The following is a 21,421-nucleotide window of genomic DNA, read 5'->3' as shown; positions in this document are numbered from 1 at the left end:
AACTATTTTGATGCTAGTTGTCTTTGCTTTCTTCCCAACATTGTTCTTTCCAGACCATAAAAAATTTTCTGGGAGTTAGTCATAAGATCTTTTCCCATAAAATCATTTTTACTTTTGTTCTTACCTGCATTTTTGAGAGTGGTATGTATGAGAGAAATCACTTTTGGTAGCCGCAAACGGACAGCTAGGCATGTGCAATGTCATGTTAATACAGGGCCAGAAATCTACGTTCGCTTTTACTTGATGAAGTATACAGTATAACTGACAACCTCACGTGTATCTGGTTTAGCTGGCTTATAAAAGTATTTCTAAAATGATAGTATTCATTGAGGGATACTTAACATTCTTGTACTTTTATCTGTAGATGTCAGAGAATCAGCATGTTGATCACCCTACTCAAGAGGGAGGTGATGAAGATCGTGAAGATGTAGTTGATGCAAGGCCAGACAGAAGTAGCAGATTCTCACTTTTTGCAAAGTAAGTTACTACCTTAATTCCTGTTATTATATCAGCTGTCATACTACCCTCCTAATGGGATTTTGGTGTTCAATTTGCTATGTCCACAATGTCATCGGTGGTTTAGATAGGGAGATGGTTTATACTGTGTAGGTTTAATGCATAGATCTGTACCTTATAGTATCTCCCATAAACTTTATTTGGTAGTCAAGAGATCACTTAGTTCATTTAGCATCAATTATAGTCCCTCATCTTAAACATTGCCCTTTGGTGGAGCTGGGAATTAAATATGCCATTAATTATCTATTTTACTGCATTCAGCTCAGCTAATCTCCTGCATCATTGGAATGAATCCCCTGCTGACTATTTAAGTTAGTTTAAAGCCTGGATGTGCCATCTAGGTTGTAGCACAAAGAAGCCTCACAGAGTCTAGAGGTGTAACCCATTACAGAATAAATTAAAAAGCCTTTTATTTTAAAACATAGTCATCTCACTGAAGTATAAGCTTTTTTTCATTAATTGTATAGGAAGCAAAAATTATGTACTGCATGTCTGTACTCCTGAAAATGCTAGATAAATGTGACTGAAAATGTAAAAGATGAAGAATGAAGTGCAGAATGTACAAATACTATTGAATGTGAGGAAATGCCCCAGCCCTGGCAGTGTTCAAGGGCAGGCTGGACGGGGCTTGGAGCAACCTGGTGTAGTGGAAGGTGTCCCTGCCTGTGGCAGGGGAGTTGAGACTAAATGGTCTTTAAGGCCCTTTCTAACCCAGATCAGTCTGTGATTCTATGGTTCTATGAAATTGCTGCTTAACACTGTGAACTTCATAGATTTAGAGGGATTTTATTAGAGGTATTTACTACAAAACCTGTGGTATTTACAAAGAGGTTTTGATTTTTATTGCCATTGGACATGCGCATTCAAGTAAACAGTATGATTCAGAGAAAGTACATGGAGAAAATAATTTCATTTTTGCTGCTTATTATATGAGTCTAATAGGGGTAACAAATCTGCGAGAAGTGAAGATGCTTTAGTGTTAGAAGACTTTTGATGTGCTGTTAAGCAAGTCACTTTACTTTCTCTCTCATTTTCTCATTCCTTAAATATGTTTTATGATGTGTGTGTGTATTATTAATTTTAACAGAATCATGTCATGCAAAATAGATAATGTACATTTGGTTTTAAATCTTGCCAAACATTTTTCAAAGGATTCTTTTAAACTTTATAAAATGTGTGTTTTAATATCTGAATTGGTCTTCTTTATAAGAGGTGATATGCTAATACTGCTATTAAATTGGGCAACTCAAAGTTAATCATTCCTGAAGGAAAGGCAATAATCAGCATTTCTATCACTTTTTTCTGTAAGACATTTTCCAAATAATTTCAGTGTGCATCATCAGTTTGAGGCATTCATCTTTTGGGAACTCCTTGAAGATAAGTTTGAAACATTTTTTTTAGAAGTAAAAAATTGTTTAGATGAAATATGAAGTAACTGAGAAGATTCAGCTTAGGTTTTGTATTAAAAAAAAAAAACAACCCAGAGCAGTGAGAAACTAAATTCAAACCCTCTCAGAAAGGCCAGCAGTTTCCACCAGCTTCACAGCTCAGAATTGGAAGCTAGTGGAAACTGCTGGTCTTTCTGCAAGGCTTTGAAATGCTGAATTACCATTCTCTGGCTGTGACTGGAGATTCATCTTGCAAGAGCAGTAAGTAGAAGTAAGAGAAAATCTTATTCACTGCAGCACATTTCTTTCAGAAGAGTGTGCACCTGCTTTAGTATGAAGGCCACGAGGCTCAGAACAAGCCATGGAGTGGGTAGGTTCTTCTGCCTGCACCACAGTTAAGGGGAATTAACTTGTACGTATTTCCTTTGCTTTGAAAAAGTGATAGTATTTAGTTAGTGTTGGTGGGGAAAAGAGTTGAAAGAAGTAAGTTTTGACTGAACATCTGCCGGTGGTGTTTGGTTCGGGGGGATTGTGGCCGCTAGATGGCAGGAGGGTATCAATTTTGTTTATTGCAAAAAAGGTGGGCAGAAATTACGGAGAGTTGCAGTTGAGCAAAAAGTTCTGTTTAAGCAAGCAGGATACACTGTGGCAAGTTTGTGCACAGCCACATTTCAGAACGTGGTTAAATAAAGATTGAGCTGAGGATTTCAAACATGTATTTTAAGTCTTTATGTGATAGAAACAAATAGAATTTTTCCCATAGAATTTCTTCTTTTTTGTGCTCTGTGTGCTCCTGTTGTGGTTTAAGGCTTTAAAAATAGTCTCACACTTCTCCACAGAATGATATCATGTCTTCATGTGGTGTCATAGAATCATAGAATAGTTAGGGTTGGAAAAGACCTTAAGATCATCTAGTTCCAACCCCCCTGCCATGGGCAGGGACACCTCACACTAAACCATGTCACCCAAGGTTCTGTCCAACCTGGCCTTGAACACTGCCAAGGATGGAAAAACTTCTTTACTGTGAGAGTGACAGAGCACTGGAACAGGTTGCCCAGGGGGGTTGTGGAGTCTCCTACGTTGGAGATATTCAAGGCCCGGCTGGACAAGTTCCTGTGTGATGTACTCTAGGTTACCCTGCTCTTGCAGGGGGGTTGGACTAGATGATCTTTTGAGGTCCCTTCCAACCTTTGGGATTCTGTGATTCTGTGATTTGCAACTTCCTTGGACAACCCATTCCAGTGCCTCACCACCCTCACAGTAAAGAACTTCCTTCTTATATCCAATCTAAACTTCCCCTGTTTAAGTTTTAACCCGTTACCCCTTGTCCTATCGCTACAGTCCCTAGTGAAGAGTCCATCCCCAGCATCCTTATAGGCCCCCTTCAGACACTGGAAGGCTGCTATGAGGTCTCCACGCAGCCTTCTCTTCTCCAGGCTGAACAGCCCCAACTTTCTCAGCCTATCTTCATACGGGAGGTGCTCCAGTCCCCTGATCATCCTCGTGGCCCTTCTCTGGACTTGTTCCAACAGTTCCATGTCCTTTTTATGTTGAGGACACCAGAACTGCACACAATACTCCAAGTGAGGTCTCAGGAGAGCAGAGTAGAGGGGCAGGATCACCTCCTTTGACCTGCTGGTCACGCTCCTTTTGATGCAGCCCAGGGTATGGTTGGCTTTCTGGGCTGCGAGCGCACACTGAAGTCAGCTCATGTTCATTTTCTCATCAACCAACACCCCCAAGTCCTTCTCCGCAGGGCTGCTCTGAATCTCTCCTCTGCCCAACCTGTAGCTGTGCCTGGGATTGCTCTGATCCAGTTGTAGGACCTTGCACTTGGCATGGTTAAACTTCATGAGGTTGGCATCAGCCCTCCTTACAAGTGTGTCAAGGTCCCTCTGGATGACATTCCTTCCCTCCAGCGTTGGTGGGAGTTTAAACCATGACACAACCGAACCACACATCTTGGTGTCATTGGCAAACTTGCTGAGGGTCCACCTTTCAAATTGATGTCTCTCCAATTTAGAGACAAGGATGTTGCATGGGACAAATCCAGGTAGATGACATCAACTGCTCTACCCATGTTCATCAGTTCTGTAGCCCCATCACAGAAGGCCACCAAATTGGTCAGGCAGGATTTCCCCTTAGCGAAGCCATGCTGGCTGTCACCAAGCACATGAAATGTATTGCAAGAAAATCCCACTAAGGAATTTGAGAAGTGCATAGGGTACACTGACATATAGTCACCAAGAGTACTTCATCTGTTTAACACTGCAAACCCAAAATATCTAAAGTATTTATTTCTGCCAACTCAGGCCACTATAAAGTTTGAGACTTTTCATTTTAATGAATCTGAAAGCTTGCTGGAAACATCAATGTGCATCTTGCTTTCAGTAGTGAAATAGTTATAACAGTTCAATAGTTATGATATCTACAATGTTTGTAAACTGGCATTCAGGTCAAAAAGATTTACAGATATAAAGGTTTCTTTTCATTTGTATGGTATTTATTTTGGTTACAGGACAGCAAAGTAGGGAAGCACAGATGTTACCAAAGCCATCTACTTCAACTTCATGTCCCTTGTCTCAGTATAGCTGTATTTCTCAAAATAAATAGCCTTGTCCTCCAATGAATAAATATTCATTATTGAGATTCAGCCTCAGCTGGAGCTCAGCTTTGGAGCTGTAACAAGTGTGGCAAGTTGTCTTTGTTTCAGCTTTCCTCTTCTGTTGTTCTTCTGTCTTTTGAGGAGGATAGCTTCCATCCACTTTTGGTTACCAACAGCTTGTTTTATTTGGTTTGTAAGAAGCTGCTTTGCAGGTAGAACTTTATGAACAGTTTCACAATGATGAAGATGCACACGTTTTCCTGAGTTGTCCATTCCCTCTTTTTTTTGCCATTTGAAAACACTGGGCCTGGATGCTAGGTACCCACCAATGCCACTCTCACTCCCCTCTCCCAACTGGACAGGGAGAAAAAAGTACAACAAAAGGCTCATTGGTTGAAATAAGGAAATGGAGAGATTACTGTCTTGGGCAAAACAGACTCGACTTGGAGAAATTGGTTTGATTATTTGTTAGGTCCGGAACTCAACTTCTGGAGAACACTGCAGGAGTATTAATTAGTAAAAGTCTGGTCAGGGCTTGTAATTTCCCTGGGACATTTACTGGATGTGCCACATAGGAAATTCCCCAGTATCCAGTCTAAAGTGTAAGAACTCACTAATTCACAGTCAGTGTTTGTTTCCAGTCTCCTTAGAGGCTTTTATCTCATAAAGCACAACAAACACTGGGTTATCCATAAACTGTATCTGTAGCAATCAAAACAGTGAGTCAAGTATCCTAATTTCTTAGTATAGAAATTCATTCCCCTCGTTGCAGCAAACTCTGGGCTGTCATCATACAAAATCTGGAGGAAAGCTATTATGTAGTGTCATTTTTAAGCTTTCAAAAGATTCAAAACCAAATTAAGCTGGATTTATAATAAACCAAACCTGTTTAAATAAATAATAAATACATAGGAAATGGATCTGTGAATCAGAATACAACGAGGTTTTGTAAACTGTGCATGTTAATTTGCAGTATTTTCTTAGGAATATTCAGTGTGTTAATATCAGAATAATAATGGTGGATCAGGTTTTAAGAGAAAGAAGACATATTACAAAATTAAGTCTGCTGTCCCACCTTACTCTCAGGATCAGCTGTGTTTTCCTACACTCTTACATAGGAACAGTGATAGAATCAAAGCGACAGGAGTGTGTTTTCCACTTGTCAGCAAAGGTAGATCAGGCCTGCATGACCTCAGCTTGCAGGGTGATGGCTGTGAGGGTTTGAATAGCCCCATAGAAAAGTCCAGCGTGACCCACTGCTGACACATGCGAATGTTTGGGCCTGAACACAGAGAGCATCCATCCTGTTTCTCTCTCCAATGTAACCCTGAGCATGGTGGACTCCTAGCATTAGCACAGAAGTTTAGACTTGTTCTTGAGGACAAGCTGAAGCTGTTTGCAGATGCAGTGTGGAGTACCATTTGATGATGAGCCAAGGTACTGTAGAATGTTACTGATCTCCTTCCTTCTCTGCCACCTGTTTGGAAAGCTCATGAATGAATACCCTCAGAGATTTTAGTGTCAGTGTTTATATCAAGCTAATTATAACTGTAGTGACATTTTGCAACTGCCAGTCCTGGCCAGAGAGTTCCCTGAGAAATAGAATTTGGGAGGAGAGGGTTGGGGTTTTTTTGTCATTTTCCAAGCAATCCATATAGCAATCTATGTACCTGTTAATTGCTCTTAGTACCTATGATAGATAAGAGAGGCTTCACTTTTTCTTCCCCCCCCCCCCCAAACTGGCGGTTGCCTGTGCTAATTATACTACACAGGATTTCAGTTTCCAGAACACCCATGGCAGGTATGTACGTGCAGGTTTTCTAGAAATAAGGAGAAAACCTTTCACAAGCAATGTGCTTTATTTGTAAAATTTTACCTTTTCTTTGTTACTTGAATATTATCTCACATACAACATTATGAGGCCTGCACAGCAAGTATCACACAGCTAATTGGGAAGCTGAAGATTAATTACAAATTAATGGTTGAGAATTTAGAACTTTACTGGTTTTGTTTTCTCTGCTGCAGGTGTCACACCTCAAAATTGTTATGTAAGCTGTAAATGATATGTAAAATACGTGCACAAAGAGTAGGATACCGCTGCCTGTTTCTTTTTTAACAGTTGCAAAATGTGGACAATATTAGATGTAATAGTCTGTGTTGAAACTCTGTTTACAAAGTGTAGCTGGCTCAGCCCCAGTGTGCTTCCTCTGCTTCATTTGTATATAATAAAATTGCAGCCATGGTTTTGATTTGAATTATGTTAAGACCATCATTTAAACATGGTTAGAAGAAGGAGATAGATGTAACTATCAGAACTCCAAAGATACATATATAAAATATACAAACTGTGTCAGAAGTTGTTGTCTGAAGCTTCCTTTTTCTAACAGCTCCACTCTTTTCATTACAGAGTGAGGTTCCAGTTGCCCTGGACTGGGTTTATTTGTTTTCCGAGTTCTTAGAGAAGAGTCTCCCTCTGAATTGGGGAAGGGACAAAAAAGCTGTAAGAGTAGCTCAGGGTCTGAAAAATGTCGTACAGTGAGGGATTAAAAATGCATTTAGTTTCTCTAATTAAAAGTTGAAAGATAATTTGCTGTTATTGTAGGTAGTATGAATATGTAGTAGATTATATAGGTGATGGAAAATCAGAAGATAGGAGGAGGCACTTTTTGTAAGCAAAGAATTCATAAATGGATCCAATGGATCCATACATGGATGTTTTAAAAAAAAGTTGGGTATAAATCTAAAAGATGTTCTGTAGATTAAACAGAAGCTGCAGGTTTGTAGAAACTACTGAATAAGGGTTTGTGACTTGCTTTGCAAGAGATCAAATGAAAAGTGTGCTCATACTTGGATGAGTCAGTTACTGCAGTTAGCATCTTGCAGCTCACTAGTTGATTTTGTTCATCTCTGAGACTGTTGCAGTTGTGAAGCTTTGTGGTATGTGAAGCCTTGTTGTGATTCAAGCTAATACACTTTAGATTATGGTTTCAAAGGAGCATACTGATAGCCATTGCTATAGTGCAGGTGAGTAACTGCAGTGTGATAAGCTGTGGTATCTTGACTGTTAAGCCAAGGTCTCAGAGGCCTTTAGGGCTATATGTACTTTGGGGAAATGCTGTATTCTGTGAACTGCTACCCTGTCATTTTTGCAGTTCAATTTAAATAATCATGTGTAGGCACTAGCAGTTTTATCTCTTCAGGGAAGCTAATGTGCAGTAACGGAAGATGGGAATTTGTGTCTGAACTGAGATCCACTGTAAAACTCCATAGTGAACAATAAGAGTGCCTTTGTTTCAACCATTTAGGAGGCAGATGGCAGTAAGCTACCTCCCATGCTCTGGATGTGAACGTAGTTTGTATGTACAAAACAGTGGATTTTAAATTCATTCTCTAGTTTGCTGTACACAACTATCCCCCCTGGAAAGAAGCCATGAGATCTGCAGTTCTTTTATGAAATAAGTTTGTTTAGGCTCCGTTTTGTAATGGATAAGCTAAAACCAAGAGATACCGAGTTACTTTGCCAAAGCTATTCAATAACAGAATCAGGATTCACACTCAAGTCTCCATCTAGAGCACAACTGAGTGGCTCTGAGCAGATAACAGAACATATCACCCCAGCTGAGCATTGTGGTTTGTTTAATTAACTTGTTCATCAAGTTAATTGAGCTATACTTTAATAACTACTTTTATAGCTTGTGTTCTATTGCTGGAGGTGATGCAGCATGCTACAGGAAATGTAGGAAAATGCCAGGATTTCTTTAAAAAAAATAAAGCATTTTAATTTGCAAATTTTGTTCAAAATCTGTAACAGTACTGCTAGGTATGTCCTAGTAAGGACAAAAACTTTTAATATGATGCTGTTTTATTGGATGAATGAACTCAGCCCTGACTTGAGCAAAGAATTTGTTAATGATAGCTTGGGTACCTCACAGATCCATTATTATCTTTATAAGTTCAAGGAAATAATCACATTGTTTATCTATCTCCTTTCTTTCAAGACTGCTACAGCAATATTTCCCTTTCAAAATTAGTGTGTTTACAGTTATAAGGAGGGCTTGGAACCTCGGTTTCCAAAGAAACAAGAGGTACAGTCTTCATTAGCTTCCTAGTTTCAGGGTCATTCAGGAAAAAGGCTTTGCCTTTGGTGACTTTTAAACTGGCTTCGTTTAAGCAGCAGAACATCTAATTCCAAAGATGTCCTAAGAAGCCATGCACTAATCAGCAGTTCAAAAAGAAGCTGGAGGCTAAATAATTATTATGGCCCTGATCTTGAGAGCAGTGCAAACGGAGATTATTTTACTGCCTGACTAGTCCTGTTGGTTTTAGTAGGGCTGCTCCCAGGCTGAAAGCAGGGTGTGTTCCTTCAGGACTGTGATGTCTGAGCAAACACACTTGCTATTTCTCTTTATCCTACCCCTTTCCAAGAAGAAACTTTCAAGGCTTAGGCACTTCAGCAGAGTAGTGCATGAAGATGAAAGGGTTGCATAGACTTTATGTGTCATTGATGAATATGAACTTTAGACTCCAATATTCTCTGTTTGGCATGTTTCACTATAATTTAGAATTATTTCAACAGACAAAACAAGGTTATTAGAGGAAACAGAAATCTAGTACCATTTGATTGGGTTTGTGTTTTAATGTTCCAGGGTTTTGGGGGTTTTTTGTATTGTGGTGTTTATGTTTGCTGTTCTAAATTGCAGCTGTCAGTTTTCGTGCCTTTTGTATAAGACATCTCTTTGCCATAATTAGCAGTATAGGTGAAATAATGTTTAGATGCTTTTGAGGGGACTTTTTTGTTCAGTTTTGTAGGACTGTTTTTCTTTTCTCTTCTAAATGAAGTCTTTCTATTATGTTGAAGAGATTCCAACCTTAATATTAAAATTTTTTAAACATTTTCTTTTGACATTTATCTGGGGCATATTTAAAACTAGCCTTCTAAAGACCAGATATTTTGTTTGTGCTTGTCTGTCAAAGCCAGCGGTCATTTGCTGGTACTTTCAATAGGGAAAGTGAAAGCATACAGTATTTACTTGAACTTCCTCCTACATAATTAGTATTGTCCCTTTTTCCTGAGGAGATTTTCCCTTTACATATTAAGCTGGTTTTAAGTTTCTCTACTGGCATGTACTTTGGAAGCCCAAGTAACCTTTGTTTAAACAAAGATTGTGAGGGCTAGTGTGTATTTTTTTGGTTCACGATTATATTTAACTGCTTTCAAAAGATTCCTTGGTAAGGTGTTATCTGTCTGAAAAGAGAGAAATGGAAATTGCATCTGCCATTGGAATGTATTGAGAAGAAAAGGTTTCTGAACCCATAGTGTGTAACAGGTTGGAAACAGTTGACATCTCCCAGAGGCCAGTTTCTTCTGCAGTGGCTCCTGTTAGTGTTTATTGCTGGCTTCAGTTAGTATTCTAGCATGATACCTTCTTGGCATGTGTCCCAGGATCACACCATCAAATGCACCGTAATACAGTTTTAGTATTTATCCATGTTTAAATACAGAAAATATAGTAAAACATTCCTTACAGTTTTCACAGGAAGCTGTAGCTGCCACATCCCTGGCAGTGTTCAAGGCCAGGTTGAATAGGGGTTGGAGCAACCTGGTCAAGAAGGTGTCCCTGCCCAAGGCAAGAGGGTTGGAACTGAATGAGCTTTAAGGTCCAACGCAAATCATTCTATGATTCTATTTGGTCCAGCACTTATGGTTAGTCCTTATCCTGTGTAATTTACGCTTTCTGATTTTTAACAGTAAAGGAACATTCATTTTTATAAAAGACTATTCAAGTAGTAACACATTATTCTTGTCCAGAAATGTTGCTGCTCTGCCAATATGATGAAATATTAATGGGAAGAGGCAAGAGGATAATCTATTATTTGCATGCAGCTCTAAATCTGTGTGACAGTCTACCAAAACGGATCTGACAAAGAACAAAGAGTCTGCCTTAAAGAACTTAAGATCTAGAAAGCTCTAGTCATGTTTTACAAGTGTCTTTAGCTTGTTATTGCCAATAGGTTTCAAGAGAAAAAAATTCAAAGAGGGGAGAGTGTACAGTAATTAGAGGTGTACTAAATACGGTGAAATTAGACTGGACAAAAGTATTAACATTGGCAGTTTGAAGACAAGGTTATGTAGGAGTAAGACATACTAATGTATGATCATCAGAAAGCATCAGCCATATGAATAGCCACTAATTACTGAGTTTAAGATAGAAACAGACAAAATATTGAGCCTTAATTTGTCTAATTTAGGAATTCTGTTGCTTGTTAATTTCTTTTGGAAGAATAACTCTGAAGTAGTCTCTGGCATGCTCAGTTATACTACCATAGTTTGGTGGTGCTTTGTGAGGGGCAGCAGCTGCAAACATCATTTATACTTTGCATGCAGTAATGGAAGAAGTGGGGGTTTTCAGCCAGAAATAGCAGCATAGAACCACACAAACTGCATCAAATTAAATCAGCAATATAGGCTACATAAGTGTCTTTAGAGGTCTTAAAACTAATGGATTACGTTCACTTACTCCACAGTATTGTAATTCAATGGGGAATTTATTCAAATTAAGCTTTTAAAGAGGTCCCCAAATGTAAAAGCCATGTGGGAAACATCTCAGTTGTTTGTAATGGAATAAAGAGCATTGCATTTTCAAGATCTATTGCATCCCACAACGTTACGTGTATGAAAGTTCTGGTGGATGTTGGTTGATTACCTGAGAAGATGCTAAAAAGCGTGGGGACTTCAGAAAGTATCCTGAGATGGTGTGTTCTGTAAAGGTAGCATGGTTTTTAAGGCAAATTTTCTTTTTAACAGAAACCTGTTATCAGTCATTCAAAACTGATACATACTGTATTAAAGAAGCGTGACAGAGTAAAAAACTGTCACAATGTTTTGTGATATTCACTGTCAAGTAAAGCCCAAACCTACTGAAGTTCATAGAGAAAGACAGTGTTCTCTTGTGTGTGTGTACGTCAAATAGAAATGAATGTAATTAGTTTAGCCTTTTCCACCTACCTCTGAATATCAACTTCCTGAAATTGAATAGTATCATTATTGTAGACTTATTTTTTAATCTGTTTACACAGATTATTTGACATTTTTTAGTTTACATCGGTTTACAGCAACAAAAGTCCCCAACTTTCCTGGAAGAGAAGGGGACTATAGCTGTTTTCAAAGCCAGGATATCCCTCTGTAATACTGTTTTCAGAGCTCATTTTTATTAACACATTAATTTCCTCTTAGAAAAGTGAACAAACAGGGAAAAAAGCTAACAGAAAACTCTTCCCATTATGTGACTAGGAAGCAATGATTGTGAAACTTGTCTCTGTTCATCTAATCCTCTGTCCATAAGGCTATTGAAGTGACTTCTCTAGAGAGATCTGTTTCTTCTTTCTGTGTGCTGGTGTCACGTTGCTTCCTAGGCCAAGCAGCTCATGTTTTCAGAAGAGTTCTATTGTCTGAAAATTATTATAATCCTATTTTTAATCATTCTTAATGCTGAGGGTTAGTAATTGAAGTGGTGTTAACAGTTCTTGAGAACTTTCCTTGTGTTGTGCTAGTGCTGTTCCAAGGGGAGTCCATATAGTTAAAGCAGACCAGCTTTCTTAGAGCAGAAGGGTCTTTTACAGTCACTGGCCTTTACACCTTGAGCAAATTAGGCAATACCAGGCTACACAACTGACATTATGTGATGTGATGGAAAGTGAAGACTCTCCCTGTGGAAATATATCACACTACACTTGAAGTTGAGCATCTGGTTTTCACTGAAACACTTGTTAACTCTGGAGGACTGGCCGACCTGAGCCCAGGAGCCTGGCTATAGCAGATGGGAGAGATAAGAGGCTGCAATGCTCGAGGAAGCCATTCTCTGCACATAGATTCTTACTTTGTTGGTATGTCATATTAATACATGGTAGCAAAGAAAATGCAGGAAGATTGCAGTAGAAAGGAAGCAAAAGGAGAGGAAATCTCAGCTTCTAAGAGGCACTGCTTTCAGTTGTCAAACATAAAGCCTCGATTTAGAAACAAATTAAGGGTGAAAATGTACAAGCTCTCAGGGTGCCAGGGTGGAGTTTCAGTTTTGCTGAACCCTTGATTGGAGGGAGAGAACATGAAATATGTGAGAGCACTGGCCGGAAGAATATTTCTGTCTCAGGGAAAAATCAGTGACCACTAGCGGAGTGAGAAATTGTGGCACAGTTGTAATTAAAAGCTGAACAAAGAGTAAACAGTCTTAAAATTCAAGTTTCTATTTAGTCGGGACAAGTTTGAATCCCAAAAGAGGGAAATTAAAGACACTGGATGTCAGAGAAGCAGAATGAGATAAAACTGAGGGGAAATAGCTTAAAACGTTTTATAACAGCACGTAACTAACCTGTGAAAACCCCGTCAGAAAACACATTGATTAGAAGGGTTAGTAAGAACTACAGCAGTAAACATTTATGTTAGCATGTGTCTAGTTCAAAGTTTAGAAAACAAAAATTTATCTAGGAAGCTTGAGGCTTTCAGTCATAAAACAACCTGTCACTGACAGGGTATTTCCCTTAAGAACTCAGTATTACGTGTTTATTAATCATTATCACAAGGTCTGATTTAGCTTGTTGAAACTGAAGAGTTGGCTCTTAGGCTGTCGGTTTAGTACAAGTCAAGTCAGGCAATTCCCATATTGCTCCATGTTGGCACAGAAAATAGAATCTTCAAAAAACAATTTCTCTCCGGACTGCAGGCTCAGGATATTTATACTCCACAACCTTTGCTTCCTTATTTGTTCAGTTTGGATAGATACTAAAACATTCCTGGAACTGTTTGTTGTCTGCCAGTAAAGAAATGTTGGGCATAGCCCTACAAAGCATGCTGTGGTTGCTTAGTATCTTGTTAGCCTGTTCAGCTTGGAAGGAATCATTAGAACAAAACCATACTATCCTCTATAAAGGAATGGGGAATATGTGCTACTGATGAGGGTTGTCTGTGACACTTGACATTGAGTGGGATAAAGATTCTACTTTGTGTAGAATCTAATTTGTGTACTTTGGGAATAGCAGCAGTAATAGCCACATCCCTGAAACTCCCAAGTATTTCTGCATGAATGAGTGCAAACTATTGAACTCAGAAGTGAGGTGGTTTCAGAGAAGTTGTGTGGCTATGTTATTATGCCCCTTAACCCAGCTTCTATTTACAATGAGGCTTTTTATGGCGTAATGTGGCTGCATGATTTCTGGACTAGAATTAGATCACTTCCAGCATTTTAGGAGAGCAGACAATGCAAACATGATACAATACTGCTCATGTTGATCTGTTGCAAGTGTTCACAACTGCTCGTGGGTTGGGCATAAACAGAAATTTGTGTACAATCCCCTTGAAAATATCCTGTGATGTGTAACAGCCACTCTTAGGCATAGCTTTGTTCAGGAAGTCACTGAAGCCAGATAAATCTGCAGAAACCTGATTCCAGTGTGGACTGAGGAAATTAGCCTCTTCATCGACCTGGATGGTTATTTGTTGTTCTGAAATTACTTTTTCTCTCTTTGCCAAAGAGCTGTCTAAGTGATGTAGGACCAGGGGGAATTTTAGGCTAAAATAAGAATCCAAGCTCTCTTTGAAAGTCAAATGTAATATTAACATCATACAGTTGTGGATAATTCTTTAAAAAGGTTAAAATATTTTCTTGAGGCAAAGCATATTTAATTATGGCTCCCAGAGCCCTCAAGAAGCAGTATGCAAAGCGAATACCAATACTTGTCATTTGCAAGGAAAAAAATGTACTTCCAGAGTATCAGACGGAATCCTCAACTAAGTATAATTCTTGTTTTGTTGTCTCTAAGAGAAGTCTAGGAGAGGATAGGATATTAGGATGATCACATGTAGAAAGAGTATAGAGAAAGCCTGCCAGGTGCAGCTATTTAATTTGGCCCTTTATAATAGAACGACGATGCTCAAAAATAAGAAGAAGCTGTTGTAAAATTGAATTGTATTAGCATTTAAACACAGTGAATCATCCAGAGAAGGTTTGTTATAGTTTCCAAATAGGTTTGTCCTTTAGTAATAAAATAGGGACACTTATGCTAAAAGACAGCAATTGTATAATCAGGAAGGTAAGAGAGTAGATTACTAAAAGCATTTAATCAATTGGCAGCGATTTCATGTCTACAGGCTATTATTGAACCAAATAGCTTAGTAATTCTTTAGAAAGATATAAGAGTGGGAATAGTGAAAGTACTTAAATTAATTGAGATTATGGGGAAAATCTAGTTTTGTTAAGAACAAACTGTATTATACAGTTATTTGTGCTGTGAAAATAGGTTATGTTTTCCTCTCAGACGTCATCAATAAATACTATTGGGAGCAGAACGCTGGACCAAATAAGAGAGGTTCTGATAACCTCTTCTGGTCTTCTCTGAGCATTGTTTCTAACTGGGCTTGCTCCAAAGCTTGTTTATGGTTCTCAGATTGAATCAAACCCTTCATAGGCTCTCACAGGCTTCAGTTCTTCTGGAGGAAATCTTACCAGTATTTGAAGCCACCTGGCTGGACCAGAAAGTCCACCTCTAAAAGCAAGTACTGCTGAGTTCCTCATGCTTATACTTGAGATGCACATGCTGGCTGCAATGGTTTGTTCTTAATACTTTGTTTAGAATAAATTGGTGAGTAATATCTGTGCTATCCTTTTGCATCTCTTTCTAATCCAATCTCAGACTCTTGCACATAGCAGAAAGGTCAGTATGTAGTCATTAACAGAGAAATATAAATGCTTGTTTTGTTTCGTTGTGGGTTTCTTGTTTGTTTTTAAGTGAGGTTCAGGTATTGATAATTACACTCAAATGTGCTTGTTTTTTTGCATAGGATCAAACTGCTGTTTGGCAGATCAAATTAACACATGGCCTGTCCACATCTATAATCTTTGTCAGTAGAAACTACTGAATGCTTGGCCTTATCTTCGGAGAACTTATGGGTAATGGTGATTTAGCAAACAGATCCTATCACTTCATCGGGTAATCTTCTTGTATTTGAAATAGTTATTAAGGGAGATCCATCTGTCCTTCCATTAATTATTTATAGTAAAAGTAAAATATGTCCAGAACCATAGTTTGCAAAAGGCTATCACCTGCCTGACTTTATATTTAGGTATTTGTGTTATCTGTGGGTCAGGATCTGCGTATATTACTGTTGGCTGCAGTTCACTCTAGAGTCACTTTACCATCATCAGAATCCAACCGCGTACAATAATCACTTCATAGAAATCACAAGATCTTTGTGCTTCTATTTAAAATATGAAGGAAGAAAACAAACATCAGAGAAGAAAAAACATTGGGTAGGGCTGCCTGGATGATTTGAATTAAGGTAAATAGGCACACCACATGTGACTGGGCACTAACAGTGATTCCATTTGGTTCACCTAGGAAAAAGAAGAATGAAGAAGAACAGCCAAAGTCCTCTCTCAGTAATCAGTACCGAATTGTTACACCTACATTCCAGTATAATATGGACTACAAGAAAGTTGGCAAATGTATTATTATAAACAACAAAAATTTTGAAGACAAAACAGGTACTGCTCTTCTTCTAATGATAGTCATTACAGACCTTAGAATTCTTATACTTTAATTAATCAATAAGCATTTAATTTTTAGGACATGGAATTTTAATGATTATGTTTATCTTTTTTGAGAAACAGTTACTCCTACAATTTATTCCTGTTCTTTAGCCCTCATATTAGAGCAGCTCTTTGCAGCTCATGTTTCAGAGAGCATGTCACCTTGCTCTGCCAACTTCAAACTAAACCTTTGTCCCAGAGGTTAAGGCTGGGTTGTTAAAATTTGAACTTTGGCATCTTCAGCCCATGTTATAACTCCTTCGTCCCTGAGCTACAGCTATGAGCTACAAAAGCTAAAAGCTGTAGGTGTGCTCTTTTCACACTCCTGCATTTAACTTTTCAGACTATGTAGAGTTTCAAAACAGATACTTGTGTTATAGTCGACTTATAGATCTTTTCCTATATACTTGGCAGGCACACTAAATCAAGCGTTTATTCCAAAGAATTTATATCAGTTTCTTTTAGGTAGGTATTACAGGGACTCTTTTCCACAGTTTCTCATAACCAAAAGGAGACAGAATCATCCATAGTGGTCCAGTGTTGCAAGATGCTGGAGACATGCCAACATTTTTCAGGATAAGATCCCTGTTAACACTGAACCTCGCATTAAAGCAAACCTCACAGTTTGTTCTCAGTGCTGAGAATGCTGTTAAAAGGATTGTTTTAAAATCATGTCGCCATGACACTGGTTAGGTCTATTAATTATAAACCTAAAAATTTACCTTTGAGCATGTGATTAATTTTGAATTGTGTAATGTGCAGTCAACCATATTCTTTGTTTTCTGGCAGGAATGGGCACACGCAATGGCACTGATAAAGATGCTGGAGATTTAGCTAAGAGTTTTCGGAACTTGGGGTTTGAGGTTTGCACGTACAATGACCGAAGCCGGGGTGATATGGAAAAATTACTGAAGCAAGGTAAAAAATTAGACTCATAGAATAATTTAAAGTGGAAAAGACCTTTGGAAGTCACCAAATCTACCCCCTGCTCAAAGCAAGTCAAATTAGAACAAATTGCTTGAGCCCAGTGACATACTATTTTCTGTATAGAAGTATTTGGTTTCTGAATGGATTAGACTTAATTCCCCACCTCTTCTTCCAACATCAATTCAGAAATACAGTTTTCTTGTTATATTAGGAATCAGAAGCATCTGTCCTTTGTATTAAGTGAAAAGCCTTGTCATAATAGATACAGAGTCCAGCCTGTTGACTCCAGTGGGCTAGACTTGGAGTCAAGTGAAGGATGCATTTATGTATTCAAGATACACATCTCAGTACTAAAAAGTGAGTTGTGTCATCTTTATCCATTCCCTCTTGTGCCTTCCAGTAGAGGCCCAGTGTATATTTAGTCTCAGAAAAATGTGTTTGCTAAATATAATTTTTATTTAGAGTGTTGCTTCCCTTTGGCTAAGAAGTATTTGATTTGTAGCTGCTGAGGAGAATCACAGTGATGCCGCTTGTTTTGCCTGTATCCTTCTAAGCCATGGAGAAGAAGGCCTCATCTATGGCACTGATGGACCCATGGCTATCAAGAGTTTGACTGCACTATTCAGAGGAGACAAGTGTAAAAGCCTTATAGGCAAACCCAAATTATTCTTCATTCAGGTAATAGCCCTAAGGTAAAAACAGTATCCTACTGCTGCAGTGGGGAGAATATGCTATGTTGGTTGTTTGCTCTGCAATATGTGTTAACTTACTGAATTGTAGTGGCGATTTTGTGAAAAACTGTGTTGAGAGAAGTTGCCTGTGGGAGATTGGTTTGTTTTTAAAAGATAATTTATGTACAACATTCACAGATGTAAAGAATATATTGTCACTGTAATTTTGTATATGCTGTCTCTTTGTGCTCAGTAATACATGAACTGCAAAGCAGAAAGATAAACTCCCTCTTGTGCAGACAGAGTTGAGGACAGAACGTGGTTACACGTTGCACTTGTTAATTACACTTGTTAATTGCTGACTATTATATATAATAATCTTATAAACTAATGCTGACTTGGCACTTTGACAGTCCACCAAAATCCACAGCCTGCAACACCATTCCCTCCCTTCACTGTACAGAATGTATATTTTAAAATGGGCAATCTAGGAATTTTATCACTGGACAATGAGACATCCCATGGAATTTAATTTCTGCTTCTAATACATGCAAAGTACTGTTTAAAACCATATACATTAAAAAATGTTAATGAATACTCAGCTTTATAACACCTTGTTTCACCTTATTGACAAGTTTTCTTTGCCTTTACTGCTTTTAGGCATGCAGAGGCTCTGAATTTGATGAAGGCATACAAACTGACTCTGGACCTGCAAATGACACTCTGGAGACAGATGCCAATCCGAGATACAAAATCCCAGTAGAAGCAGATTTTCTGTTTGCATATTCCACAGTGCCAGGTAAAGAAGAGCGGGTCAGGGTGGGGGTAGAAACCTAAAAACTTATCACCCATATTGATTTGATTGTAAAGGGACCCTCATTCATCACATATTGTACATCGATGGACAAAACAGTAAGGTCTACTGTATGGTAAGCCACTGTGTTGTATGTGCTTCTTTTTACGCTAGCTATCATGGAAACAGGAGAAAGCCCCAATCTGAGAAGGTGAGAAGACGCAGACATTACAAATGGAGGAGGCAATACAATTTTTTGGGAATCATGCCCTTCCATGTCACAGTTTAGTGAGTATGTTGAATACTTGATTGAGGTAGGAAGAGACATAGTTACAACATGAAACTTAGAGAGGAAAAGCATAGAATCATAGGATGGTTTGGGTTGGGAAAGGACCTTAAGATCATCTAGTTCCAACTCCCTTGCCATGGGCAGGGCAGTTTCCCAATTGCAAAAATATAGATCAGTACTTTAGTAGTGTGAGGTTAGGAGAGCTAATGCACATTATTCTCCTCTTTAATAAAATAGGATATGTGACACAAGTGATAAGATTTAAACTTTCCGTGTGTGCATTATCACTCTTTGCCCAGTCCTTCACACAAATTAGACTTATTCTCTGCCATTCCATTCTTCAGATATTCTCTGACATTTCATATCTTCAATATAATAAGAAAAAAAAGAGGAAAAATAACCCCATGTACTTTCTTATCTGTCTTTCCTGTAAGGTTATTACTCCTGGAGGAATCCTGGAAGAGGCTCCTGGTTTGTGCAATCTCTGTGCTCTGTGCTAAATGAGCATGGAAAACAACTTGAGATCATGCAGATCCTCACACGGGTCAACTATGTGGTTGCCACCAATTTTGAATCACAGTCTGATGATCCACGCTTCAGTGAGAAGAAGCAGATTCCCTGTGTGGTCTCTATGCTCACTAAGGAACTTTACTTCTGAAAATGTATTTTAATGCAGCCAGTGATGAAAAATCAGGATATGGTTTTGGGTGGAGGTTTAATTATAAACTGGAGTAACACATTTTTAATAACAGAAATGTAATTACACTAGATTTTTATATTGTATAAGCTGGGGTATCTGATGGCTGGACAATATGAAAGATTTTAAGGAAGAAATAAATGCTGTGGGCCAGCCTGACAGCTAATACTAATGACTGTATCTTAATTTCCCTTAGTATGGCTGTCATGATTTATGGCTACTGAAAACATTCTGAGAGTATGCTACCTGACCCATAAAGGTTTATTCCAGAAAACAGATTGTAAATTAAGAACAAACAAATTAAATTGTGAGACTCCATCTTTTCATTCACTGCTAGCTCATGGAACCATAACTTCCTTGGAAATTTCTGAAGACCATCATATTATGGGTATGTCCAGTGATGAAACAGATTGTAACTATTTAAAAGGATGCTTCTTAGTCTATTATATTAATTTCCCTTACATGAGCATTATTAGTGAACACTAATGGTTGCTCTGTGCTTAATCTGGAAGTCAATTTATTTAGTTATCACTCTAGCATAAATGGATAAATAAAAATCAGGTTTTGTCAATGATTTACCTGAATAGTATGGAAATATAGTAGAAAATTCAGAATTAAACTCCTTGTAAATGATTGGCAAACTGTAATTGGGTGATGCCTTACGAAAGTGCCATTGTAAAGATTTTTGCCTTACAAATGACAGTTAACTGATAAAACAGCCTGAAACAGTGGTACTGCAGTTTCTGCTTGCAGAAATAAAAATGTCTGCTTGTTGATTCAGAAGGTTTGAACCAACGGAAAGTTAATGCCACAGATTTGATATAAAACGTTAAAATTTAATGTTGAAATGATAGAATTTTATGTTCCAGTAACAAATGGATATTCAGGTATAGCTTCTATTTGTGAGGAATTTTGCCAACACTGGAAATACTTACTTGAAGCAGAAACTAGAAGTGCCTTTTTAGGGTCTTGATTTTGTATTTTGGGGCTATGTCGGTGATGTTGATATTCCTACTTTTTATATTCTCTTTAAAGTTGGTAGCTAGCTCAAAAAAGTAAGTTTGATGATGGTTAAACTGATAAATGATCAGTTGTTCTCCCTTTTCCCGGTTAATGTACTCTTTACTCTTTGCAATCTTCTTAGAAAGTAAGTGCATATTATTAAAGCCAAGTTACCAAATGATTGAGTTTATTTTCTTACAAATACTGTGACATAGTGAGGCATATTTATATTTTCCTAAGTCAAATCTACAGTTGTTTGAATTAAAGCAGTGATTGTTTTATGGATGTCTTGAGCATGAAATCAATAAAGGCCTTTTTAAAAAATTTCCTGTTAATATCTGCATGTTTGTCACTCGCGCTGGTGAAGTGAAAACCAGACGCAATACATCCCAATGCCTTTCTCAGCCAGGAATGCAGAAGTTCTTCGACATGTTTCAAGATAAGGTTTACAGTGGGTAAGCCATGAAAAAAGTGAAAGATGAAAATGCTTTAAAGGAAATATCCTGATCTACCAGCACTTAATCTTGCACCAAGCATAAAGTGCCTTTACAGTTGTGTAAGTAGCATAAGAAGTAGCTTCACTGTTGTGTGGTTCAGTAAATTATGTTCTTTAAATCTGAACTTGGTTACATTTTATTGTACTTTATGATCTTTTAGGGTTCTTACTGTTGCTGTATCTTTCAATCATGGGTAGATACTATGTTTTAGATAAGCTCAGGGGAAATGAAGGGACTTGAGAAAGCTGAAACAGCAAATACAAGCTGTCTCCAGGTTTTTTTTCTGCATGGGCGACGTTTATAGCTGCCTCAAATGTCCGTATTTTGTCATTGCTTCTAAGTGAATATTAATCTTTTGGATTTCCCCTTTCAGAACAGCCTTTAATTTGCTTCCCATGGCAATGGCAGAAATTTCCGTGTGGGTCAAATTTCAGGGTGTTTATATTTGCACATGGAC

The 21,421-nt window shown here is 38.1% G+C and overlaps 1 protein-coding gene across 1 annotated transcript; it reads left to right on the top strand.

Moving 5' to 3' along the window:
- Nucleotides 1–364: 364 nt before the first annotated feature.
- Nucleotides 365–19,426, top strand: CASP7 (caspase 7; the record flags this gene model as incomplete). The annotated part of the gene is made up of 6 exons (XM_080621646.1): nucleotides 365–477; nucleotides 15,898–16,043; nucleotides 16,878–17,006; nucleotides 17,518–17,693; nucleotides 18,347–18,485; nucleotides 19,203–19,426. The coding sequence occupies 6 exons, from the start codon at nucleotides 365–367 to the stop codon at nucleotides 19,424–19,426; spliced, it is 927 nt and encodes a 308-aa protein (XP_080477772.1).
- Between the last annotated feature and the right edge of the window lie 1,995 nt (nucleotides 19,427–21,421).

The sequence above is a fragment of the Psittacula echo genome, assembly GCF_963264785.1.
Source record: "Psittacula echo genome assembly, chromosome: 6".
Classification (NCBI taxonomy): domain Eukaryota; kingdom Metazoa; phylum Chordata; class Aves; order Psittaciformes; family Psittacidae; genus Psittacula; species Psittacula echo.
This window is presented reverse-complemented; position numbering and strand designations above follow the sequence as displayed.